Consider the following 25,819-nt stretch of genomic DNA (forward strand, 5'->3'; position numbering starts at 1 on the left):
CACACCGCCGGAGATGCACACCGCCGCCGGGCGGTCCTGCTGTCTGACTAGATACAGTAGGCGGTCAGCTTCCACTTTCCGCTCCGCGTCCCACACGCGCGTCCTCCGCGTCACCCTCCGTTAATTGATTAATGAATAGATGGAGATATCACCAACATACCAAGATCTTCACGACTGTAACTCGCTGGTCTCCACATCTACCTGAAATAATGGCAGACACCACCGAAGAGCTCAACGAGCTCTTCGCAGCTGCTGCCCCCCATGGACTTCCCAAGGACGTCCTGGCCGAACTGCAGTCGCTGTTGCGCATCCACGCTATCTCCGCGCAGGAGCTTTTCTACAAATGGGAATCCTACTGTTTGAAGATGGGGCCAGATGAGCTGAAGCTGGATCTGGAGACTGTACGATTATTCAAGAAAGATGTTCAGGATACACTCGAGCGCGAATCGCGGGGCAGAGCTGGGCGCCAAACAGACAGAAGAACGGCAGTCACGGCGACCCCGCGGGCTGCCAACACCTCCGATGTTTTCGGAATGTAAGTCAGCCATCCTAATGCGCACGGCCTGATTCTAACAGCTTGCACTTTTAGGTTAGATGGACTCACACCGAACGGATCCCACGGCCGGACGCCGGCGAAGCGCAAGTCGGATTTCGCGTCGCCGGCGATGAACAAGATCGGACGGACGAACCAGAATGGTTCTCCCATGAGCACAAACACCGGAGTCAAGACGACGAATGGCGACGCACTCCCGTATGTGGCGTGCATATGACAGAGACTAAACAGATTGCTGATGCGGGGTGAAAATGCACAACAGGTCGATCTCATTCGGCGAGCGGCAGAACGCCGGCGAGACGCTCGAAACGATCAATTCCCACCTCCCCCTCCCCGAAACACCCATCGCTCCGTACGCCGAAGCGCGGATCAAGCCGACGGCGAACACGGACCTCAAGAAATTCGGCTACAAGCCCATGGCAATGCGCCTGTCGGAGGCCTCGGAGATCCTCGACGACCGGATTGACGAGTTCACCGCACTGTTCCAGAAACAATACGAATCCGACGAGATCACATTCGGCAGCGCGGCGACGCAGAGTACGAGCGAGATCGTGGCCGTGGGCCGCATCGCATCTGACAGCATGGAGGGCAAGCTGAACCCGGCGTCGCTCGTGCTTGAGACGTCGCGACGGGCGGGCGCCGGCGTGCGCGTGCCCCTGAAGCTCGACGGCGTCCCCTCGGCCAACTTCTTCCCGGGCCAGATGGTGGCGCTGCGCGGGATCAATGCCTCCGGGAACTACTTCTCCGTGAAAGAGGTGCTGCCCACGCCGCTGCTGCCGCCTGCGGCCTCGTCCGTTGTCAACATCGAAAGCATCAACGAGCGACTCGAGGCGGCCGGCGGCTCCTCTCCACTCAACATCCTCCTCGCGTCGGGACCGTACACCGCCGACGACAATCTCGCCTTCGAGCCGTTGAAAGAGATCTGCCGCAAGGCCGCCGAGAGCTACGCCGACGGGCTCATCCTGATGGGGCCGTTCCTCGACGTGGAGCACCCACTGCTGGCGTCCGGGGATTTCGACCTCCCCGAGATTGCGGGGTTGGACCCCGACACGGCGACGCTGACGACCGTGTTCCGGCACTGCATCGCGGCGCCGCTGCAGCGGCTGGCGCAGGCGGTGCCCAGCATCACGATCGTGCTGGTGCCGTCGGTGCGCGACGCGGTGAGCAAGCACGTCGCGTGGCCGCAGGAGCAGCTGCCCAAGAAGGAGCTGGGGCTGCCGAAGCAGGCGCGCATGGTGTCGAACCCGGTGACGCTGTCGTTGAACGAGACAGTGATCGGGCTGTGCTCGCACGACGTGTTGTATGAGCTGCGGCGCGAGGAGGTGCTGCACGGCAAGCCCAAGGAGGGGAACCTGCTGGGCCGGCTGCCGAAGTACCTGATCGAGCAGCGACACTTCCACCCGATGTTCCCGCCGACGGCGCGCGAGATGCTGCCGCGGCCGGGGACGGAGACCGGGCTGGCGACGGGAGCGATGCTGGACGTGAGCTACTCGAAGCTGGGGGAGTGGTGGAATGTGCGGCCGGACGTGTTGATTGTGCCGAGCATGCTGCCTCCGTTTGTAAAGGTGCGCCGCCCTTTGCCTCTGATCGATGGACTAGCTAACTGACTACGCGACAGGTGGTGGAGAGTGTAACGGTGATCAACCCAGGGACGCTGTCGAAGCGCCGAGCGGCCGGGACATACGCACAGCTAGCGATCCATCCACGGACGATCAGCGCGGAGGAGCGAGACCAGAAGCAAGTCAGTCATAAGCTGTACGAACGGACGCGGGTGGACATCAACCGGATCTGAGGCTGTATGCCAAGCAAAAATCGATGATGATGACTGGCAGGGGGATATAGATATAATGACAACCATCCACCATACTCCCGATGCATAACGATACCACTGAACCTCCCAATGACTCCCAAAACTCCATTTCCAACCCAAGTAGACCCCTCAAGACCCCAAACTCCCTTCCCATGACCCAGTACCCTCAACCCCAAGCCAAAGCCATAGCATAACGATCTGGGAGAGAACCCCCAGACCCCCCTTTCTTTCAGCTTCCCAGCAAAATCAACCCCAACTCCAAATCCACATCATAATATAAGTATCTGGGGTAGGGCCCCCAGACCCCCCTTCCTTTCACCTTCCCAGCAACCAACCGAGAATAAAGAAATCACCGTAAACAAACAACCCTCCTCCGCCCCCCCATCCTCCTCCCCTCCTCCCTCACCCTAACCCCAGCACCAGCACCAGCACCAGCACCCCCAGCCCCAACTCCCCCCAAACTCCCCCCAACTAATCCCCCCCTGCCCCGAGTACCCAGAGACAAGCCCCTCCAATCCCAGATCCCTCCACCTCCCCCCATTCCCATTTCCCCCGGGCCCACCCCCAAGTCCACCCCCCACCCCCCCAAGCCCACCACCCCCTCTGAAACCCCCCACCATCGCCCGGCTAATCCCAAACGCAGCATGCTGGTCGGGCACCACGTCGTCCTCGTCCTCCGGATTCGGCGGCTGGAACTGCGGCGCCACGTAGATCTCCTCGATCGGGAGGTAGGACGGGTTCGCCCCGGGGGGGCACATTCGGATTGGCGTTTGCGGCCGCGGCTGCGGCGGCTGCGGCGGCGATGGAGTAGCTGCTGGAGGCGAGGTTGGTCGAGGAGGAGGAGGCGGCGAGGAGCAGGGAGGAGGAGGCCGAGGATGCGGCAGCGGAGGTGTGGGTGTGCGGGCGCGCGAAGTCTTCGAAGTAGTCGGCGAGGCGCGGGTGGTGCATGTGGATTTGGTGCGGGGTGGAGTCTTTGCTCTTTTTGGGGGGCGTTAGTATTGGTATTTGTATGAGGGGGGATGGGAGGATGGGAGGATGGGAGGAGAGGGCAGGGAGGTACCATTTTGTTTTGGTTCTTGGGTGTAACTTAGTGGGTGGTCGGTGGGTTTCGGGTTTGGTTGAGGTGGGGATGGGATGTAAGGTTTGTTGGGGGTGTTAGTTTTAAAAGAGATAGAGATTTGTTGTCGGAAAGCGAAAAGGTGAGAGAGGGAAGGTATGGTATGGTGTGGTTTGTGGTGGTTTGTTTGAAGATTGAGATGCGATGGTGGTGGTGTTGGTGTTGAAGGGTTGGCGGAGATAAGAAAGGATATCGGAGACAAGAGATAGGAACGAACTACGGAGTACGGATACAGTGTACGGAGTACAGTACAGCAACAGCAACGGGACTACACTAAAAGAGCTACTTCTACAACTACCTAGTACTCTCTACAACCACAAAACCCTTGGCAAACAATCTAAGCAATTTTCTAATCATAATACATACTAGCATCCCACGCCCCCAATCACAAATTCGTACTCATGCGATGCACAATCGGTACTGCACTCGGAGGCAAGCTGCCCATCTCGGTGACCACCATATCCACATACTCGGCCGGCGTGACATCGTACATGATATTCAGCAACTGCAGGTTGGCCGACTCCTTCCATCCCGTCAACGGCGACGAGACATTCTGCGCCAGCGTGTTCGACTCCGCCGCCGCATTGGCCGCCGCCGCTGCCGCTGCCGCCGCCGACTTCCCACCACCACCACCACTGCCGCCCTTCTTCGCGTCCGCCGTGGAGACCGTCACCGCCGCCGGGTCCGGCAGGCCGGTCAGCTGCTGCATGGGCTCGGCGGTGATCAGCTCATCCGCGTCGGCGATCTCGTTGACGACGATACTGTCGAGCGCGACGCGGTCGGTGAACTTGACCGTCTCGCAGCAGACGATGACGGGCACCTCGACGCCGCCGGCGCGCTCCTTGGCGCTCATGGCGACCAGCGCAGTGCCGACGCGCGAGTACAGCCGGCCGTTGCTGGTCATGGCGTGCGCGCCCAGGAAGACCTTACTGGCCGCCTTGATGGCGTGGCTGATGCCGTGGACGAGCGAGTACTGCACGTCCAGCCCGGCGTTGGCCAGCGTGCGTGCCAGGCTCTTGCCCTCGAACAGCGGCCGCGAGTCGATAATCGAGACCCGGAACTTCTTGCCCTGCTTGTGCGCCAACAGCAGCGTCTGCTTGACGATCGAGCTGCCCGCGAACGTCACGATCACGTCCCCGTCCTGGATCTTCTGCGCGGCGCTGCTGGCGATGACCTGGTCCGCCACGGTGATCTTCTCGCGGATAAAACTGTCGATGAACTCGCCCAGGAACGCCTTGGCCTCCGCCTCGGGCGTGGAGGGGTCGATGGACGAGATGGCCAGCTTGAGGGCGCGGATCGCATTACCCTGGCTGATCGACAGCGGCCGACAGGTCGACAGGTAGGTGATCTGGTGGGAGAGGTAGGTCGTCAAGTGACGAGGGAGGGAGGTTCCCATGGGCGTAGTATACGCTTCGATGACCTGCAGCGGTCAGCGTCAGCGGTCAGTAGGAAGATCAACTCCAGAGCCAAGTCTGAAAAGAGAAATAAAACTCACCCTCTTAAAAGCCAACAGCGTAGCCACACACCGCGCACTACTCCCACAAACCACATAATCCCTCATCTGCAACCCCAAAGCCAACACAGCCGGATGCACCTCCTTCCCCGCCCCAGCCACCGTCGTCCGTCTCTGCTGCCCGTAAAGATGTCCAAACACCGCCACATTCTTATCATCGGCCTTCTTACCACCCTTATTCTCCCCACTACCACTGCCAGCACTCTTTTCCAACCCCCCAGCCGGCACCGCACCAGAGACACTACCCCCACCATTCTGCGAAGCATTCTGCGCAGATCCCCGACGAGGCACCTGTTTCGATCCAGAAGCACCAGCAGCCGATCCGCCGCCGCCGCTGCTACCGTCCTTCTTGCCGGGCGTGGCGGCACCACCAGAGGGAGCTCCCCCCGCAGGGCCGGAGGACTCCCGTTCGGCGCGTTCGCGGGCCCGGCGCGCGGCCTTTTCGGCCTTGGCTCGCTTTTTCAGTTCGGCGGGGGTCAGTTGGGCGGTTGCGCTGTCGGCGGGGGCAGCGGTAGCACTGGTGGCAGCGGTGGCGGCATCTTTGGATTTGGTGGCTGACTTGGATGGCTTTTGTGATTGGGCGGATGGTTGCTGCTTCGTGGGTTTCGAGGAGGTGGATGCGGTGGAGGGGGTGGAAGTGGTGGGAGTAGCAGCTGCTGCTACTGCTGCTGCAGGTGAGGGGGAGGGCGCGGTCGGAGTTGAGCTCGTCATTTCGCCGGTCGTGGGCGTGGTCGTCGCGGTCGCGGTCGCGGAGACAAGGGATTGCGAGGAACTGTTGTTGATGTGCGCTGACAGGATTTGGTTGGTCGTCAACAGGAGAGAGTTCCAGAAAGGATGACGGCCGGCGCGACAAGCATTGAGGTGAGACCAGAGAGATTGAGAATCAGGTTCCAGTTGTTGCGGGCGACTTTTTCGGAGCGGATTGGGAAACGGAATGTGGGGAATCAGAAAAGGGCTTGAGTCACGAGTTTGGTTTCCGCGTCGGATAAAGAAACCCTCCATCTTGATTATTCGTTACTCCAAGTAACACAGATTGACTGACTTTACATCTCATTTATCACTCACTGTCCTTCGTAAGAGGACCTTCGTAAGAGTAACACTCGGCCCTTATATGCCGTCATTCCATTCAACTCATTCGGGCATCAAAACATTTCATCGTGGCGCGGTCTGGCGGGCATCTCCTCGAAGATCCTACCATACGTACAAATCGTTCCATCGTGGCATCAGTACATGGGTTAAAACAGCAAACGAATTACAGCACGCCAATAGCAAAGATAACCATCCCAGTTCAGCTAATATAAGAACCGGAGGTCTTCGGAATCGCACCATTTAGTCCCAACACCAATCCGCGTAACGCCGTCGAATCCCAGAAAGCCACCCCACGCTGCAGTCAAACATCTCCACCTATCGATTGTTGCCCCAGATGGCGCCTAAGGCTCGTCGGCTCTTTCGATCCTTTTTCGCCGGTTGAGGAGGTTGAAATCGTTCATGGTCCGTCGCCAACTTGCGTTTGAACACACTCAGGTCCTCCAACAGGTCTTCCATATGTGCCTGCATCTGGTGCGCTTCCAGATGAGTCGAGTTCTCGTCACTTCCAGGGGTGCTTTCTTCTTTCCATATCGAATTCGGCTCCGACTCGTCCCCGGAAGTAGGGGCTGGAGACAGGGCCCGACTGTAGCGCTTGCGCGTGGACGGGGAGCCATCGTTTTGATTCACACTGTACAGGCTGCTCCGCCGCTCCGGCACAATCACCGGGGGGATGGGGTTCCGGATACTATCCAACGCCAATTTGAGATGGTTGCGTAGGGCCTCGTTCTCCGTCTGCAGCTGGCGGATCTTGCACTCGCTGACCATCTTGGTTTCCTCCATCAACCGTTGCATTTTCTCCACTTTTTGCTGGTATTCCTCGAGCCGCTCGTTCTGAATCTCGCTCTCCCGCCGGTTGGCGGTCGCTTGGCTAACACTCAGCTGCAACGTGCGGATGGTTTCGGCCATCTCAGCAATCTGCTTGTCGCGCTCCGCAGCAGACAGGTGGTCCTGGTTGACTCGGGCACGCGTGCGAATCCGCTTGGCCTGGTCTGCATACCGCAGCGTTGACAGCGTTTCTTCGTAGTCGGAGGGTGAGATACATGCAATCATGGCGGTCTTGGAGTTGCCGCCGAGACTGTCTTTCAACAGCCAGGTGAGGATCGAATCTCGATAGGGGACGATGTCCTTGCCCTTGCGCTTCGCTGGACGGCCCTGCTGCGGATCAGCTAGGGCCGCAATCACTCGTCCCAGTGTCGTCAGCGACTTGTTGATGTTGGATCCCTCCCGGAGACGCTGACCGGTCGCCTCAGTAGACTTGGCTCGCTCCGAGCCCGCCAGATCGACCAGACGGATCCGCGCCGTCCGCTCGGTAGTCTCGTCCGTCGACAAGTCATGGTGGATCTGCTTGAGCGTGATCGTAAAGACTGCATGCGACCGCGAGGAGGTATCGTTCATCTTGGTGCTGGCCACTGTCCGGGACATATCGCCTTTCCGCATGTACCGCATAATCTCCCCGTAGTCCTTCACCGTCACCTCGGTCAAATCCTTGACATACGGTCCCTCCGTCGGTGATTCGCGGATGCGGAGGTAGTGTGGGGGCTCCGTGCGCGGCACCAGCAAGTCACGCACATGCTCGTTGTAGACCTCAAAGTACGAGACGCGGACATTGTAGCTGATATCCGGGGCTTCGGCGGTTTCGATCCGTTGGAACAAGTCCTCGCAGGTCCGCGGGATCAAGCCCGGCTGCTCTGAGGTCCCCATCATGGTATAGCTCTTCCCGGATCCCGTTTGCCCGTACGCGAAGATGCAGGTGTGGTACCCCTCAAAGTTGTGGTCCAGAAACTCCTCTCCCAGACAGTTGTACACATCCTCCTGCGTCGCATAATGTTTATCTTTGGTGTTGTGCGACCAGAACGAGTTGTCGAATACAAACGACTTATCCTCCTGGACCTTTCCGCGCGCCTGCAACTTGGGTCTCCCATCATCATCGGGATTGGATCGAGGTGCCCGTAGCTTGGTTGTCTGGGTGTGCGGGTCCATGGAGATCAGACACTGGGCTCTTCGCTCGATTTCTGGAGTTCGTTGGGCAGTACCAGCCCGCGATCAGCTTCCTCACATCCTGCTTCCATCCGTGGACAGAGACATACCTCTAGGCAGAAAGGTCCGCACTCGGACAACAACGCGGACGTTCCCTCCGGGCGAGGGGCTGGAGAGACCATCGACTCGACGCGCCGCGACGGGAACGCTTTCGCGAGCGCGCAGCGAAGGGCTTGAGGCGGTTGACCGTAGCATGGCCGCAGAAGCGGTCATCGCGTGGGAGGATGGGCTAGTGATGCCGGTGATAGCGGACATGGCAGATGACGTGACCGAAGCCGGGGAGCTGAGCCCGTTGCCGTAGCCGAGATGGTGGTAAACCCGGGGATCCAGGGCCATGTTGGAGCCGTGATCGAGTAGAAACTGCAGAAGCTGAGTGAGGTGCTCGCGCTGGCGTTGCAACAGGCAGTGATACATACGGGCAGGGCCAAACAAGACAACTGCGGTCAGGTCGTCACTGCTAGGTTCGTTGGGGGGCCCCCCGTGCACCGGATAAGTCGTCCTTTCCCGTGGGCAGGGAGATCCAGTGATGTAGTAGCAGGTGCGATGCTCCGGGGGACTTTCGGGTTCGAGGTTGGTCAATCAATCGCACTTTGGTTCTAAACAACAATGATCGGCCGGTGGCATGGGTAGCTACTATGAAACGGAGTAGATTGTAAACAGTTCGGGATCGAATTGGAGGCTTTTGCGATGGAAAGTCAAAGAGAGAAACATGCAGCAAAGAACGCAAGGAGGTCGAAGACAAGACACACCCACTCTGGAGAGTGATGCGCAAGAAGGCGAAAGAGAGACAGTAACAGACAGTATGGGCTTAGTAGCAATGGATGAGGAGGTCGCGATATGGAGAGGGACTCGTTTGGGGATGTCCCGATGGGGACTAGACGACAGCCTTAGGCCGCGGTAAGGCCATCTCCCCGGCTGCGGTTGCCATAGCAATTTATCGCGAGACCAAGTCTTTGGCCCATTTCCAAGTAGTGATGAGAGATGAGACAACTTAGAAGTGGATCAATCAAGTCAAGTCCGTTGTGTTACAGTGGGTCAGAAGAGGAACCCCGGATGTTTGGAACCTTCGACTTTTCGATGTTTCAATTACAACCAGCACAAGTGGTTACTAGTATAATTCCAATTCAATTCAATTCAATTCATGTCATTTCATTTACACATGTCTCAATCGCATAGCACAAGACCGAGGCCGATAGACGCAGTCGCTAGTCGACTGTGCCTCTGACTGACCGTCACTTAGACAGTCCTGATTCATATCTGGCAGTTTAGTCAAAGTCATCGTTGGCCGCGGCATACATGTCTCCTTCGTCCTGGCCTTCACTGCGGCCGCCTTTGGAAGCCTTGCCCATCCTATCACCGTCAACGTAGTAGCTGGGATCGGGTACAGGGTTGCCGTCGCGGTCCATGGTGGTCTCGAAGATTTCTTCCGGACTCCAATTGGCAGTGGGATCGTCTTTCTTCGAACCGCCGGCCTGATTCTGGGAGGTTTGCGACATGCGCGAGGTGTTTTTAGCTTTTGAGGACTGCATGGTAGAGAATCGTTCTGTTCTCAATTAGTCGCAGATATCGTAAACCGTATACCAACAATACAGTCGACAGCAGCACTCCTGAGACAGGAAGGACAGCCAGCGTACCAGTATTGATACAATTATTCGATAGTGGTTCCAAGACTGATTGTACTGATGCTGGATATGTCCGAGAGCCGGTCACGGTGGGAATCGGGGGGATTATATGGCCCACGGTGGCACAGATGATGCGGCAATGACGCTGGGACTTGAGGGAGTGGCTCGTGAAGTGGTTGCGAAGCTGATTGCTTCCCCGCAAATTGGTGAGGTCATGACGGGAGTTGGCGATGAGAGGTATTGGTTGCAGCCTCGGGCTGGCCATGACATCCCTCTGGTTCGGCTGTCAGTTCACGTCAGGTTCCACGGGTAACTCCCTCCTTTTATTCAACGCGATTTCCATGGTTGAGCCGATGCCATATGGCTGACAGTTTTTCATTGTGTGGAGGAGAACAGACGGGGTCGGGACGGACCAACGGATGTCACCAGCATATTCACGATAAGCAGCCAAGAATGCGGAATGCGCCGGAGAGCTTGGGGCTACGAGGGTAGGATAAGAGAAAAGAAAGGCAGACAGGAGATCGGGCTATCGGTTGCAGGCTGCAGAGGGTGAAGAAAACGCCGAGCCGTGCAGAAGCAATAATGGATAATTGATGATCGGATGCTGATGCATGAGGGAGGGAGACTAGAAGGGACTATCGCTGTCGGCAGACCAGACTGCCCCGATTGCCACGCTCTCTTTACACCGGGTGGGCTGCTTCATGTTGATGGGGTGGAAAGTTCTGTGCGATTGTGGTAGGAATGTATCGCAAACCTTGGAAGTTGTGGATGACACTTCTCACGATTAGCCAGCTTACATTCCATACAAACATTCGGACAGTGCAGTACAGGACTGTACATGGACTGCATCCTCCACTTCAATTCAGCCCTATCCGACCGGGTGGATCGAATGAGCAACTGGCGGGATTCTCCTCCTTCGCCTCTCCTCTTCCCCCCTATATCCATTGACTCACGAAAACATCAATGCAGCGCCAAGAGAAACAGACTAAACGAGTCTGCACTCTGTAGTAGTGGACTAATGGGAATGGCGCAATCTGGACAATCCGCCCCGGTGAGTCTTGAGGTGGCCATTTGGTGAGTAGAGGCAGGGAAGAGACCAATCCGCGGGTCTTATCGTTTGGCCAAGATGTAACTAGTCATCGTGCGCCGAGAGACGATCTTCATCACTGTTTATGGTATTTTTCACTTTTTCCGTCCAGGCTACATGTCAGCTCCGGACTTTGCTTCTGAACATTTTCTTCCGAGGCCGGTTGTCGGCGCCGCCGTTGATAAATACTGTGACTACCCCAAGCCCGGCGCCGCCGTTGTGCAGGCCCAATTTCCCGACTCTTCCTCTCTGTCCATATCAGTTGGTAGTATCAAGTCAGAAACTACTACCCCAAATCCCACTCATGGCGGAGAAGCCCCCAGTCTCGTCTACCCCCGAGGGGAGCGACCTCGAAGCCTCCGACCCGGAACCTCAGATGAAGAAGCTCACCTTCTCTCAGCGCTGGAACCAGAATGTCGACCCGAAGCACACCGACCTCATCTGTTTACTGCTGTGCTTCACCACGGGACTCTGCGACAGTAGTGCATATAACGCGTGGTCGTGTTTCTTAGCCATGCAAACGGGTACGCCATCCTCCCTCTTACCTCCTCTCCTTACCTCCTCCCTCCCCCCTCTCCCCCCACTATCCCCTCACACTAACACCAACTCATTCCCCAGGAAACACGATCTTCCTCGGCCTAGGCGCCTCCAACCAACCCGCCAACAAACCGTGGGGCTGGCTGAAATCCCTCATGAGCATCGGGTGGTTCTTCATCGGGGCGCTGGTCTTCGCGAACCTGACGCGACGCAGCGGCAACCGCGCGCGGGGCACCCTGGTGCTCTCCTTCCTGGCGCAGACGATCCTGATCATCATCGCAGTGGCCATCATCGAGGCCGACCTGATCCCGCACACTTCAACGGACAGCAAGCTGACGGGGGGCCGGCTGTTTCTGGAGCTGATCCCCATCGCGCTGCTGGCGTTCCAGTCTGCGGGGTCGATCACCTCATCGCGCGCCCTGGGGTACAACGAGATTCCAACGGTCGTGCTGACCAGCGTCTACTTCGACGTGGCCTCCGACCCCAAGCTGCTGCAGGTGCCCAACGGTAATGTGAAGCGCAACCGCCGGATCGGCGGGGTCGTGTTCCTGTTGATCGGGGCGATTGCGGGCGGGTGGTTGAGCAAGACCTCGGGCGGGATGGAGTCGGCGCTGTGGATGGCGGCCGGGGTGAAGTTGATGATTGGATTGGGATGGCTGGTCTGGAAGGGGGAGACGAAGGGTTGATTGAGGTCAAAGGTGGGGGTAGAAGTAGAGCTGGCGGGTTGAGTAATGTTGTGGTTTTGAGACATAGATGTGAATACAGTACATTGATAGAATTCCCCCTTTGTTAATTATTTGTCTCGTTTCAGTCAAAGTGTACGACTTGAGTTGCTGGAGGCAGATTATACTACCTACTTAGCAATTCGTCCAAGAACCTCTCAAGAGTGCAATTACCTAAACGGGCCAAGATATGAAGCTATACATCACCTTATCTCCACATGCCCATGCGTATCCTCACGTACTGCACCTGCCCTATAATCTCATCACTCTACTTTCGACCTCCGCTAGAAACAGCCCTGAGTACATTTCGAGCCAGCTTATAGAGATAGGACACCTACCTTAAACTCCCTGCAACACACAATGGCCTCCCCACACTTTTCAATCACGATACCTTACTGTTCAATGCAGTTATAATGTGACGATCTGGGGGAGAACCCCCAGACCCCCCTTTCTTTCAACTTTCCAGTACCCTCAACCCCAAGGCCAAGTTATCATATAACGATCTGGGGGAGAACCCCCAGACCCCCCTTTCTTCACCTTCCCGGTCACCCCTCACCACTCACCCCTTACCAACAACCGAGACAATAACAGAGAAATAGAAATTATCACAACCAAACCTCAACACACACACAAAATCTACACCCACCACACCCCTTCAACACAAACACCACTGAACCGAAGTCCAATTCCCCGTAGTGTCCCACCCAAAGAACCCATCCCCAGCCATCTACCACAGGGAGGGTCACGGGTACTAGTCCCCAGCCTGCATCCGGCTCTGGCCGCAAGCCTGGAAGGCGAATGGATGGGGTAAATGGCTGGATGCGGCACTAGCTCTCACTCCGGGCCTCCACCAGTACACTAGACTAGCGGTACCGTAGTAAGGCGAAGTCCCCACTTGCACATTCATTCCCCATAGAAGTCCCGATGACCGTGACCCTTCCCCACCTCCAACAGATCAACCCCTCATCCCCCTCTCCACCCCCTCCAGTACTGCACTACGCATGTAGCCTTCTAGGTGGTCAATGGGAAAGACAATAGGCAAGTCATCAACAACCACAACCACAACCACAACCACAACCACAACCACAACCACAACCCCACTCAACCCATCCCACTCAATCCCACCAGAGATCAACCCAAGTACCGTACTGTACAATAATCCGACAAAGACCGCACTCACCCACTTACCCCTAAACATACCAACCTACATCACCACCACCACCACTACATCCAACCCAAATCACTAAGTACCCAGTGAAGACAAAACTCGACGTCATCCAGGAACCAAGAAAAGGCAACAAAGAGCCAAGAATCCAAACCACCCACCTGCCTTTCCTCAATTTACAAAGAAAACACAGCCCATGAATACATACATACCAACCAATAACCGTGCATGCATAACACGCACATACCCAACATTCCCGTCCATCACGTCCACTGTACCGTCGGCTCACGCTCTCGGAGATCATACATTCCTACCCGTTCTCGTACGAGTACAGCACATTACCTGACCTGCGCATATACCCCAGAAACAGTAGAGATGGACATTACCCTACCTCCTACCACCTACCACCCACTATGTACTTGCAGTGCATGAGAAGTGCCTGTCTTGCAGTGCAGTACAAGTACAAGTAGGTAGGTGGGACGTAGGAGGTGGGAGGTGGTAGGTACAGCCAGCCCTGAGTAATCATTTCTATTCCCACATGGTCAACCTCGCCACACGGCGGGCGCAGAGGTGGATCGTTAGGGGGGGCATGCGTGCATGCATGCATGCCATGATGAATTCTGCAGGCTTGAATGGGGCGGGGGGGCTCTTTCCGAGCATTTCTTTACATTCTATGCATCTTATATGGGGTTTCTCTTGCTCTCTGGGTTTATAGCGGGGCTAGAGGGGCTTTGGGTCATTGGTGTTGCTGCATACACCGGTTGTAACGGGTCCCTGTTAAGGCTGAGGGCCCGTGGCTGAGGGCAGGGGCTGAAGGGCTGGGATGAAGGACAGGGCTAAACCCAAGGCGAGAGCGTCACCACGACGGCGGGCGCAGCCACAGCCTTCTTGGTGTGACATACGTAAGCAGACCAGAATCCTTATGATTACATTGCTACCCTTCAGAGGAATCGGTGTATCAGTTGTATACTGTACTGTATGTCTATCAACGGTGAAAGATTGTAAATGTAAGCGACGGCGTCTAACCCCGCCAGTCCCAAGAAGAAAAGAATGATTCAACCAGCAGTCCCGGGGCGAAACAGTGATCGCAGAATGGTATCATCAAAAAGACAGATCGAAACGAAGAAAAAAGCCCCCACAGGTATCGCAGCAGCAACTTGCAGCGGAGTTCGCAGTCACGCCGTGTGAAACTGAACAAGGCACGCCAAAGGAAAACAAATTCCCAGCCCAGAAATTAGAAGCCATGCTTGAAAGCTTTGAAAACAAAAAAAAGAAAAAAAAAGGCAATTCCAGAACGCAACCAGAAAAAGAATTCGCGTAAGAATGATGGACGGGACTGTTCACCCTGAAGATGCACCAATAAGATGGAGTCACCAAACGCGCTGAAATGCAAGCCGACCATTAAATCCAAGCAGTGTAAGTCGGCAACAACTGCACATGTATCCTGTAATCCTGCGTAATGCAGATAGTGCTGTCAAAAGCTTCCGTGTAAAGACCAGGAAAAAAAAACCAAAACAAACAAATCAGATATTGCTTTGAGAGTCGCAGTCGCAGTAGGAAGAAACCTAGGCAGCCGACGGGCGACGGAGAATCTCTTCGCAGTTGGCGTCAAACCGCATGTTCCACAAACGGATGCTGTTCATCAGCTTCTCCGTACTCTCCAGCTCGCGATCCCGGCCAAAGATCGTCTCGACAAACTCACAGCCGGCATTGCGGCCCATCGACACAGAGCCCTTGCCCCCTTCCCGCTTGGCCGCCTTCCACATAAACTGCTCACAGGTTTTGAGCAGCTTCTTGAACCGCGCCCACAGGCGTTCCCCACTCTGCAGGAAATCCTCCACGACCTCCTGCGCCTCGGGGCGCCGGATGCGGTCAAGACATTCGTTGGCCCTCTTCACCTTGCCGGCCAATTTGATCAACAGCAGCCACAGGTCGCCCGCTACGTCCGCCATGGGCGTTGAGGCCCCATGCGTGAACACGGTCCAATCGTAGATCCACTTGCCCAGTGAGTTCGCGTCGAATACACTGCCCAGAAGAATGATCGGCATCTCCGTTGGGTCCCAGTTCTTGATCGAGTAGCCCGGGGGGATCCCTTCTCGGGCAGCGTCGGCTTCTGTGGCTTTGGGGGCCGGCTTGGAGGTGGGAGTGGACGGCTTTGGCTTGCTGGGCGTGCGGGTGGAAGTGGATTGACGGCGCGCCCGAGATCGCTTGGCCGCATCAGCATCTTCATGGGCAGGCACCTGATTATAGTAGAAATATTGATCAGTGGGTGGCTTGGGCTTGCGGTGAGACGTCGACGGTTTGCGACGCGGAGGACTGGGTTCCTCGCGGAAGACGTATCGCGGCGCATCACCATCGGATCCATCGTCGACCACATCCACGAAAATGGGCCGGGTGTGCGACGGGTGCGACGGGTGGGCGCCGGCATGTTCCCAGGGGCCCGCCGCTGGGGCCCCGGACATGGTGCTGCGACGACGAGAATAGCCACCAAAAGAAGCACTTACAGGATCGTGCTTGCGCGGTGGCGTGCCATATTCTGGCATCGCTTCGTAGAACCCTTGCCCATACCCAGCATACCATCCGGCGGTTTCTTTGGGACCGGCGTAGCTGGCTTTGCGGTTGTGACGCTTTGAAGGACCGCGCGGCGAGCCGTAAGCATTGGCGAAGGGGGAGGCGTAGTAGGCGTAGTGAGGAGACGTGGGAGGAGAGGTCGTATAGTCGTAGGACCACCCGGGAGGTGGAGTGGTGTAGTGATACATTATCGAGAAACGTGCATAGGAATTCGAATCACGCTGGCAATCAAAAACAGGTCGTGGACGAGAGAACTTTTCGAACGTAGGGAGTAACCTTCCGATCGCGAGATATTAAAGGCAAGAACAGAAACAGCACAACCCAGATATATTATACAGGATATCGTAGCAACAAGCCGATCGACGCCGAAGCAGGGGACAACGAAATCGGAAGATTGATGGGAGAGAACCGTCACCGTGGTGCGGTTTCTGAGGGAGAGGAGGGATAGAGCTGTATGTGCCGAGAGTGCATTTGAACGTCGTTCGCTCTATCGAACGCTGAACGGGCGAAGTTGTTGAAGGCGGCTATGCAGAGAAGCAACCTGTGGTCCCTAGAAGACTCTATCGGAGTCCGCGACAAGAGTGGCGAACAAGCGCAAACTGCGGTTGAGACTCGCTTGAATCGCTTAGACTTCGTTCATCTAACCCAGATTATTGTTGTAGTAGTTGTAGTTGTAGAGGTTGAACCCGAACAGGGTGTATGAGTGGTGGGTGGATGGATAAATGATTCGAAGGGGGGAGCCCTGAGGGAATGGAGGAGACAACCGGTTTTGTAACCACGGGACAGAATTGCAAGGGTGGACTTGGTGGACTTGCAAGTGGGGGCTGCACCAAGTGGTAATTTTCTTGCGGCGGAGCCACTAGTCTTTAGTGTCTTAGTCTCGCTTTGGGGGTGGAGGCAGCAAAAAGTGACCTCTCGCGTTCGTTCCCGTTTCGTTCTCGGCTTTACAATACCGTATCTTATGTGGTGGTGGTGGTGATGATGGAGGGAGGGATGGGTGCCTTGGGCGCGTTTCAGGCCCAACAACTCCCACTCCCAAGAGGGAGGGAGAGAAAGGGAGGAAATGGAAAGGAAGGGGAGGGGGGGAAGAAACACCAAACTGAAACCAGAGTGATGCTGCACTGGGTTTTAGAATTTGCTGCTGCTGCTGCTGCTGCTGTTGCTATGAGAAGAAGAAGCTGATCACCTTCCAGCTCATTTCCAGAGTCATCACCCACTACACCCTCTTTTCCAGAATCCCACCAAGGTGATCAGGTGGAGAGTACTGCTCCCTTATATACACTTCCAAGGAGGGGGGAATGGATGATTACATGAATGAATGAATGAAATGCGCAGAATTGCCGCCCACATTGTGCACTGCGGTCACTCTCCATGCCACTCGCTGACTCTTACTCATCATGGCGACAGGCTCCCGGGGGACAGAGTCATCTGAACAATCCCTCTATTACTTGCTACCAGGTAGACATACGATACTCCCTGTTGGGCATCCCCTCTCCCCTCCCATCCTGATTGACGTTGCTGAAACAAGACGAAGGAAGAACAAGATGTTTGTTGCCGCAACAGAGCAGCGCAGCGCAGCAGAATCCGCCCCTCCACTCATTTGCGTCAACATGGCCGTACATGGCGAACAGTGAGATGTTCGATTCCTCATCACCTTGTAGATAAGAGTCACGCTCTGCGTCATTGGCTGAACGCTTCGTCCAACATGGCTGGGGATTTCCCGCATGGCATCCGATGTACGTACATTACCCTACCGTTGGAGCCTGCAGGCAACGCGATGGGGTTGGCGAGCCGATCCAGTTGATAGTCCTTCCTTCAGTGGTCTGGTATGCCAATGAGTCAATGAGTCATGGAGAGATCACATTGCCACGGGTGGCTCAGTCATAATCGTCGAGTAAGCGTTGATAATAATAGTCAACCATCTCTTCTCAGCATCAGCTCCAAGGCTTCTATATTCAACCGCAGGCAGGCTGCGGCGAAGATGACGCTGTCGCGCAACCACCGAGTCTTATAACTTGGTGTCACATCAATAAGTCAATGAATAATTGCAAAGGATCGAAAGTGACCTCTGGGGTACGTGGGACCGATTAGCTGATTGCTGTAAATAGAGATAGTCCGAAGCCACTACTGTAAGTTCCTGTAGAGTGTCTTATCGTTTGGGTTGGTTTGGTTCCATGGACAGCGGGTGCGGATGAGCCCGTCAACCGGTCGACAATCCATGGATACATAACTCCATGTAGGCAGGCATTTCCAGCCCAGTGGAACCAAATGGCATGGATATCTCCTGTTTTGGCCACGAGCACTAGTGGTGTAGTGTAGTTGAGTTTAAATGTTGGGCAACTTGGGAGTTCTTTTTGGTCATGGTGAATGGGCGTTACCGCTGCCGCCCAGCAGCTGGGCAGCAACCACCCATACGGTTGGACAGACCGCAATTTGCACAGTTGAGCGCGGGAGTCTAAAAAAGAGGACCCTCCTTTCACAATTAATTCTCCGGCCGGGCAGATCCCTGATTTTCCTGTTTTTCTTTTTCGAGAAGAAAATAGAAGCAAGTAAAATGGTGTGAAGTTCGGATGGAAAAGTTATCTGAGTTGAAACCGGGGCGATTGGAAACTGCATACACTAACTACCTATCTTATGTTGTACTGTGCAAAGTACTCCGCGTACTCCAGACTCAGAACCTCGGTTTCTGACAGGCCTGGCCGAGGCGCGAATGTAATAGGGCTAAGAGCCGCCCCCCCCCCCCCTCCCCATGCAGGCTGGATCGCAAACGAGGGTCGCATAATCACAGGTTACAGTGCACTACACTACCAAGAAGAGTAACTTACAGTACTTCTTCCCTTCTGCCCCACCATGATTCGAGCCATGGCTTAGTGACTATCTTAATATCAATCCCGACTGGCTCAGATCCTGTCCAATAGCACAGAGCTGCTAAGAGTCTTGACCCCCGGGCGAGTGAGAACGCTACGCAATCGGAGTTGCGCAGCCAGTTATGTCCGAGGACCCCTGGCAGATAGATAGGCAGCCCTTTTTCTCTTGGGTGTCTGGTTGCACATGGCACTCGGGGTCCAAAAGCAGGTCAAAGCCCAGATGTGATCATGGTTACGTGGTGGCGTCTAACGGAGAGGTCCCGGTACGAGCGATAAAGGAAGATGGAGATGTCTCTTGTCTTTGAGAGTTGTCTCGCTTGCTGGGTCCAACTGCAACATTTACTCGCTATCAGTGAATGCGATAAACGCCATCGCGGCACTGGCTCCACCCATTGGACGGGCAACGGAGACGCGGACGCGGGATGAGGGTCCGGTGGGCGCACAAGAGCTGACCGACTCAGGAAGTATTTAGTATACTAAGTACTAAGTACGGAGTAGATAGTCAGTCACCGGGCACTGAGAGGAAACTCCGGCTTGCGCAGCGCCAACGGTCCCAATGCATTCAAGAATTATCTATCCCGGGCGGCAGCAGTGATTTCCTCTCCAGAAGATAGCTGCTAGCAGCCAACTAGCGCCTACATACTATGGAATACTACGAATACTACTGATTTATAGTCAGACCGGGGGAAGGAGGGGGTCATCACAAGCGCGAATGTGACCTGCAGTTCCCGTCACTGTTCCCAACCATTCAGCATTCGTCTATTCAATCAAAGCACAGACTGAAAATAGAAGTTCTCTGGAAAGAAAGAAAGAACACGGCACAGCTCACAGAGCACAGAGCACTATCAGAGCCAAATACAAATTAACACTTTTTTTCCCACTCCACCCACCGCCCAGGTCTCCACCGGCAGAGTTTTCACTTTTCACCGTCCCTTGCTTGTTTCCCGGAGCCGGAGATCTAGAACTGCGACTGTTGTTATTGTTGTGGTGGTGTTTGTCTACAATATCTACAAAGTATGTCTGTACGGTAATGTATATACAATACGGCGTACTCCGTACACAGCCAGCCAAATATTACCAACGACCACCTCCACTCAGCTATCGTCTCTCCTTCTCAGGTCACACCAGCCGACATTTGCTTGTTGATTGGACTATCAATCTGACCTGACAAGCCTATTGAGGGCCCCCTCAGCTATGCCTCCCTGGCTGTATCTCACTCGGATGTGTACAGATCTCCTCTGCAGCCGACCGATGCCAAAAGACCACCTCCTTTGGTGTCGTGGTTTCAAACGCGATCCTCCGTCGCCATTCATCAGCCGTGTTTACTTCGAATCCCGGCCACATGCCGATCTCACGCGCGCGCGCACTCGCGACTGGAATTCTGGCCATAATAAGTGGGAAGGGAGGTATGTAGCATTGTGTGGGTGACAGATGCATGCCCTTACCCTGAGCCCTAGTCATCAATTAACCTCCAAGTACAGTACTGTACAGCGTAGACCTTCCAATGTTTGGACACATCAGCAACAAGGCACAGCAACAAGGCCAGCAAACATTGGCACAATCGTACTTCTCGAATCCAGCGGCAATCAGAACCCACCTACCTACGGCACAGTTCCAACTAAACCCCTAAATACGTAGGCATAGACCCTAACTTATGCACCTCAATGCAATAGACTATCTAACCCGAGAACCCAATCAACTTTACCAGAAGATACTCCAATCCTAAGGATTCAATCTCTTGTACGGAGCCTGAGAACTTCATACCTAGTATCCATAGATTCCGGTAGTCCCCAATCTGATCCAACTCACCCTACCAAAAACCCAACAAACCAACCAACCAACCACTTCACCTAGCACTAGGTACAGTACATACTTTACCCCAAGAAACCCCCTCCCCAGCCTTCCCCTCTCTCCTCCCACACAGCGACTTCATCAGCATCATCATCAAGACCAAGTCTCGATACGCTATACAGAGTACGCCCTACGCTAATAGCCGCTGCCCGCCCACGCGCAACGCTACCAGCTTCAAAACTAACTAGTTCAACGTGCCGTGCAAGCAACAGTCCAGACCCCCTCACCTCACCTTCCCCATCCCCATCCCCTCATCAAGCCATCGCACCGAATATACCCATTATTCCCTGCATACATTCCGACATCTGCGAAGTCAACAGTCAAAAGCCAAAGACTGAGGGGGCTTGTGCACTAGGCCAGAAAGTTCGAAACGCACGTTTGGATCTAGCGGTCCATCACTATAACCCGGGTCCTGGTCTTGGTCCTGGGATATCTGTGTTTGTCGACGCTGGGTGTTTGACACCTTTCTTTCCGCTACATGACCTTCTAGTCTCCAGGGTTGGGTAATCACCTAGCGGACTTGAGAGTCGAGTGTCAAACGCATCTTGTCAAGATACTAATTTACAGTATGTACAGTTCTTCCACCCCAAGCCGCATGGATGGACTGCACTGGCCAGCGCGGCGCTGTGCTAAGGCCGAGGAACTGGACTGGACTGGACTGGGCTTGAGAGTCCAGGTGGATTGAACCCCGCTTCTAATCTCCCTTCCCTCCCCTCCCCAGGCTCTTGGACTAAGTAATGGATACAAAGTACCGTAACTGAACATCCAATAGGCTCCCTAAACCATACTTTCTTCCAGGTAAGGGTAGGTAGCACCTAGCTAGCTGCATACACCTGGCCCGATATCGGGGCGTCGATTCGATGTCTGTTGTCATGGTGGATGTGCGGTAAGGTCTTGTACACCGCTGGGTAGGGCTGTGGAAGTTAGATTTGCTGCACAACTACTACGCAACGATAAGTACTAGCTTATCGACATTCGACACTATCAGCTGGATGTATACCTAAGGCAGCAGGTATTGACTACCTAGTGCCCCCTCCGGATTGGGTTTCCAACCCCACCGTTCTTTTGTAGTGCTATGTTCAATTAGTGTACCATGCCTAGTTGGTTCCACTTAACGTCACTCTGAGTTTGCCGGTTGGGATCTTGTGTTGAGCTAGCTCTAGATTTGGCATATAGGTTTGCTGAGTGGAGAGCATGGTGGAGAGCATGGTGTAGCTGAAGTCTACTTCGTGGATCGGTAGGTGGACATCTTGGTGGGCAGCTGTCTAGTGCGTTGCTGGACAGGATGGTAGAAGGATAGACAGAAAGAGGTGTCTTCTCGGTGGGAATACCTACTACCTGAGACATCAGATCCCGGCGCTGTCTCGGGTCTGTCGGACTCTAGATCGTGGGATTGTTGTTTGTGTGGTGTTGGACGGGCTACGCAATCAGAATCACATGTGACGCTCCTGTTTGTCACTTGTGTTGACCTGGGGGAAAGCAATCACATCCTACACGCATTGAGGGTGTTTCCTGTATGGGTCATATGTATGTACACGCATCCTAGGTATCTACTGTCTGGGTACTATGTACAGGATGAACAAAAGTCCAAGTCATCTATACTCTACAAACGAGACCGTTATCCATCATCAAGCCATGTTCACGTACCCCGTCTATTTCCCAGGCAGGCATCGGCATCGACGGCCCAAGAACAGCCCAGAAACACATCACTGTTACACGATCATATATTCGCCTTCCTCCCGTTTGACCTGCATCACCTCGTGCCACCGGAATCCCTGTCTGCGCGAGGGAGACGTCGGAACCTCCGCAGAGAGACCACTCCAGCCGCCCAAGGCGCCAGGGCTCATATCGTCCGCCACGCCCGCGTTTGACTTCAGGTCCTGGCTGCCGAGACCTGCTGCTGCGCCGCGGTCGTAGGGATCCCCAGTCTCGGACGCGGGAGGACTTCCCGCCCATATCTTTTCCAGGAGCTCCAGACAGGTCAGATTGTTGATGAACCCGGAATCCTTGGAGAGATACAGACACCGCTCCCGGATGATCGCCCGGTGGCTGGACAGCACGCACTCGGAGCCCGTGATGAACAGCGGCCACAGGAGATACGCATCACACTGGACGGCCAGAATGTGAGTCATTGTCCGTTGCACAATACGCTGGATACGAGGATGGCCAGACGGCAGATCGGGATGAGCAAGTCGCTCGCTGTAGAGGATCGCGGCGTGGCGAAATGATTCTGAAATATGAATCACATCGTCCAGGTGTTGCGGCGCCACCCTGGATTGGCTCGGAGGAGATGACGGTGGCGAGATGTAGGTCGTCGCATGATGAGGAGATGATGATTGTCGCCGCCCCGTGTCAAACCTCCACGATTCAAGCTTCTGCCGCAGGCAGTGCCATTCGGCCCAGAACATCGGAGAAGTCGGAGTTGAGCCAGAGTCTCCCTCCTGAGGAGGTATGAATCTCGTAAACGACTCGGAAGGCATACCCGGTGTACCCATGGAGCTGTACGCGATATGGGGAGGAACGGTGGTTGAGGGGGCATGGACATCAGGAGATGCCGAGGTCTGCGTATCTCGGCTTCGACTGAGGAGATTCAGGCGACCAAGCTGCGCAATGAGTTTGAACAGGCTGGCATTACATCCAGCCAGATTTTCAAGCCCCCATTCGCCATCCGAAATTGCAGTTATGTCCAAACAAGCGCCGCGAAGTTGGATGTCCCGGTCGTTCGTAGTGGCTGTCATAGTGTCGAGCCAGGTGAACATGCGAATAAACCATTTCAGTTCTTCGGTCACATGGGCGGCGCCGTTGCACAGCCGAATGGCCAGCAACTTGGTCACACCAGCGAATTGGGTTTTGAATTGCGCGACCCCCGTGTCACACCCATGGAAGAGGCATAAGACGAGTAAAGTCGCAAGCACCGAGTCCGATAGCCGTTGTCGCGGATCGGCCAATTCTCCATTCAACGCCTTGACCGCCATACTTCTGTGAAGATGCTCCTCGCGCGCCGAGACTTTGGGTGCGTCAATACCAGCCTGGGTGCTCAAGGACGCCTCCGTCAAAGCCTGGTGAGCCAATGATGACATTCGTGCGGGCAGGGTACGCTCGGTAGACCTTGTGCCCCGTTCTCGTCTCTGGCGCATATTGCAAAGAGACAGAGTTGCTATGGCTTCTTGGAGCGATGCGCTTTCTTGCGCTAATCGCAGAACGTACGTGCGGAATGGATTGGTCGGCCCATCAAAAGCAACGATCATTGGCGCAATCACTTCAGCATAATAGCTAATCAGGAATCGCAGGCGCGGTGTTCGTCCGATTGAGCGCGCTAGTAGCTGCTGAGATAAGGATGGCGCATGACATTCAACGACCCAAGGAGTCCTGTCCTGACCACTCTGCTCTGACCGCGGTACGGCTTCTTCTTCGACACCCGGATCATCCCTGGCTTTTGCAATTGGTATTGAAGTCTGTATTGAGGCTGGCCATATCGGCATTGCCCATCTCGAAGGAGCCAACGAAGGAGAAGTCGTCGCGTGATGGCAGGATGACACGGGTAGTGATTCTGAACGAGGTAGCGAACGATTGGAAGTGGTTTGGTTAACAGATGACACCGGACTCGAATGCGGTGGCAACTGATTCGCAGGTAAGTCTGGCCTAGGACGTATCCTCGGGTTAGAAGGTGTGCGACCGACCTCCGACGAGTCTAACGTAGAGAGTGGTCTTGTATGCGCAGGCAACTCCGATGCCCTGGAGTCTGTCGACTGGGATACCCTCGACGCGGCTGTCGCACGAGGCTGCGATGAGGCTGCAGCTGGCTGAGCCCCAGTCACAGGCAGGGATAGTCCTCGAAGCTTTCCCCGACTGGCCACCCCGACTCCCCACGTCAAAGTGGTCTTATAGCCGGCACAATCGCGGCCATTGTCCAAGCATTGGGAGCAGTATGGTCGTCTCCGATCGCATTGACTTGCCTGTCGAGCACAGGTAAAACAGTCATCGGCTGCCTGGCTGATGACTGTTCTCTTCCGTCTTTTCCGCGGAGGTGCGGCGGAGACCGGCGGCGATTTGCGCCCCTGCCCCGTTGGCAGAGGTTCCATCACCAAGCCGACTACAAATCGTGGACTGGAGGAGAGGTAAGCAGGAACAAGCTCAGACAAGCCAAGTGGAGGTGACCCGGGGTGCGGGGTCCCATGGATGATAGATCAAGCAAGGCAGTAGGTTAATCGCGTGGTCAAGTCGACGGTGGCAGGATGGGAGGAGTAGTGGTAGCAACACCGTCGAAGCTTCTACACCGAAATCGACAAGGGATCGAGGTGACTGGGAGAAGTGAAGTTGGACGGTTCGAGGTTTTATCACACAAACATATCAGAGATGACCCCCATTAGGCCCTCATTCTAGCTTGCAATGGGTCCTGGAAAGGTGGACGGGCAGTCAAGGGCAGAAGCGGCGATCGTTGCGGTATCATCCGCCGTTGGAGATGCCGACCCGGAGATTAAATTTACTGACTTATTAACTTCTTAGTATGCTTAGCACACGGTGAGAGAAACTGTGTATTCGTCAAATTAAAATTGCCTCTAGCTGTAGGCTCCATTTCAAGGTCCCCGCCGGTTGATCTTGGACCATGGTTGAAGCTTGAGTAGAGGAAGACAATTGAGGAATAGGAGGTATGATGAATAATGCATGAGCGAGGCTGCGAGAAGGAAAGTTGGGGAGGGAGGGGGGGGAAAGAGACCCAACAGGGACTAGTGCGGCACATGTTTCCACCGGGCTGGATTCGGGTCTGGCCGGCCTTCCTAAATCTATTACTCCTTTGGGGCAATCTTCTACACTTCTACATTTCTCGGTCGAAATCGATCATCCTTGGAGTATCCATTTTATTTGTGCAGTTCCTCAACGGTCCCATTGTCGATTCTCGGATGTAGGACTTAACTCGGAGCCATGAGAGACCGTCCCAACTCAAACCTCTCCTCCGGGAGCCGTGGCTGCACTATATGATTGATACTGTTGCTATCCACAGGCCTTCTTAGCCTGTGTTCAAAGTCGTCCGATAATTGCACGAGCATTTCTTTCCCATTGGGCTGCAAGACTTTTGCAGAATGAGATTCCTTGAGTCAGCAAGCACAAAAAAGAACATCCACCAATGACTATCTCCAGACTACAATGACTCGTAGACGTTGTTATTTATAGTGGTGCGCAACGTAAGTCCTGAATTCTGCCACCGCCTACCCAAGGGGAGCGCATCTCTCGATGATCGCCATCCATTTGCCAACCATGGATTCTACTTCGACGGCGT

The 25,819-nt window shown here is 55.0% G+C and overlaps 7 protein-coding genes across 7 annotated transcripts; 2 read left to right on the forward strand and 5 right to left on the reverse strand.

Moving 5' to 3' along the window:
* Nucleotides 1-209: 209 nt before the first annotated feature.
* Nucleotides 210-2,345, forward strand: ASPACDRAFT_25575 (DNA-directed DNA polymerase alpha subunit POL12; the record flags this gene model as incomplete). Its single annotated transcript, XM_020199345.1, has 4 exons — nt 210-535; nt 590-760; nt 816-2,118; nt 2,172-2,345. The coding sequence occupies 4 exons, from the start codon at nt 210-212 to the stop codon at nt 2,343-2,345; spliced, it is 1,974 nt and encodes a 657-aa protein (XP_020058000.1).
* Nucleotides 2,346-3,865: 1,520 nt separating this feature from the next.
* ASPACDRAFT_77366 (translation initiation factor eIF2B subunit delta) lies at nt 3,866-5,233 on the reverse strand (the record flags this gene model as incomplete). The annotated part of the gene is made up of 2 exons (XM_020204950.1): nt 3,866-4,900; nt 4,976-5,233. Coding segments are annotated over 2 exons (1,293 nt in total), but the record flags the coding sequence as incomplete, so codon positions are not given.
* Nucleotides 5,234-6,104: 871 nt separating this feature from the next.
* ASPACDRAFT_77367 (kinesin-3 family protein uncB) lies at nt 6,105-8,664 on the reverse strand (the record flags this gene model as incomplete). The annotated part of the gene is made up of 3 exons (XM_020204951.1): nt 8,536-8,664; nt 8,170-8,479; nt 6,105-8,094 (listed from the first exon to the last, which is right to left on the reverse strand). Coding segments are annotated over exons 2-3 (1,799 nt in total), but the record flags the coding sequence as incomplete, so codon positions are not given.
* A 580-nt stretch (nt 8,665-9,244) lies between these two features.
* ASPACDRAFT_1855030 (uncharacterized protein) lies at nt 9,245-10,502 on the reverse strand. Its single transcript, XM_020197420.1, has 3 exons — nt 10,155-10,502; nt 9,754-10,015; nt 9,245-9,662 (listed from the first exon to the last, which is right to left on the reverse strand). Exons 2-3 carry the CDS (start codon nt 10,004-10,006, stop codon nt 9,385-9,387), a joined length of 531 nt encoding a protein of 176 aa, XP_020058003.1. The 5' UTR covers nt 10,007-10,015; nt 10,155-10,502; the 3' UTR covers nt 9,245-9,384.
* Nucleotides 10,503-11,204: 702 nt separating this feature from the next.
* Nucleotides 11,205-12,051, forward strand: ASPACDRAFT_51449 (YoaK family protein; the record flags this gene model as incomplete). Its single annotated transcript, XM_020202483.1, has 2 exons — nt 11,205-11,352; nt 11,447-12,051. The coding sequence occupies 2 exons, from the start codon at nt 11,205-11,207 to the stop codon at nt 12,049-12,051; spliced, it is 753 nt and encodes a 250-aa protein (XP_020058004.1).
* Nucleotides 12,052-14,817: 2,766 nt separating this feature from the next.
* On the reverse strand, nt 14,818-16,011 carry ASPACDRAFT_25938 (uncharacterized protein; the record flags this gene model as incomplete). Its single annotated transcript, XM_020199373.1, has 1 exon — nt 14,818-16,011. The coding sequence occupies one exon, from the start codon at nt 16,009-16,011 to the stop codon at nt 14,818-14,820; it is 1,194 nt and encodes a 397-aa protein (XP_020058005.1).
* A 6,242-nt stretch (nt 16,012-22,253) lies between these two features.
* ASPACDRAFT_26030 (Zn(II)2Cys6 transcription factor) lies at nt 22,254-24,623 on the reverse strand (the record flags this gene model as incomplete). Its single annotated transcript, XM_020199384.1, has 1 exon — nt 22,254-24,623. The coding sequence occupies one exon, from the start codon at nt 24,621-24,623 to the stop codon at nt 22,254-22,256; it is 2,370 nt and encodes a 789-aa protein (XP_020058006.1).
* Between the last annotated feature and the right edge of the window lie 1,196 nt (nt 24,624-25,819).

Source organism: Aspergillus aculeatus (assembly GCF_001890905.1).
Source record: "Aspergillus aculeatus ATCC 16872 unplaced genomic scaffold ASPACscaffold_5, whole genome shotgun sequence".
NCBI lineage: Eukaryota > Fungi > Ascomycota > Eurotiomycetes > Eurotiales > Aspergillaceae > Aspergillus > Aspergillus aculeatus.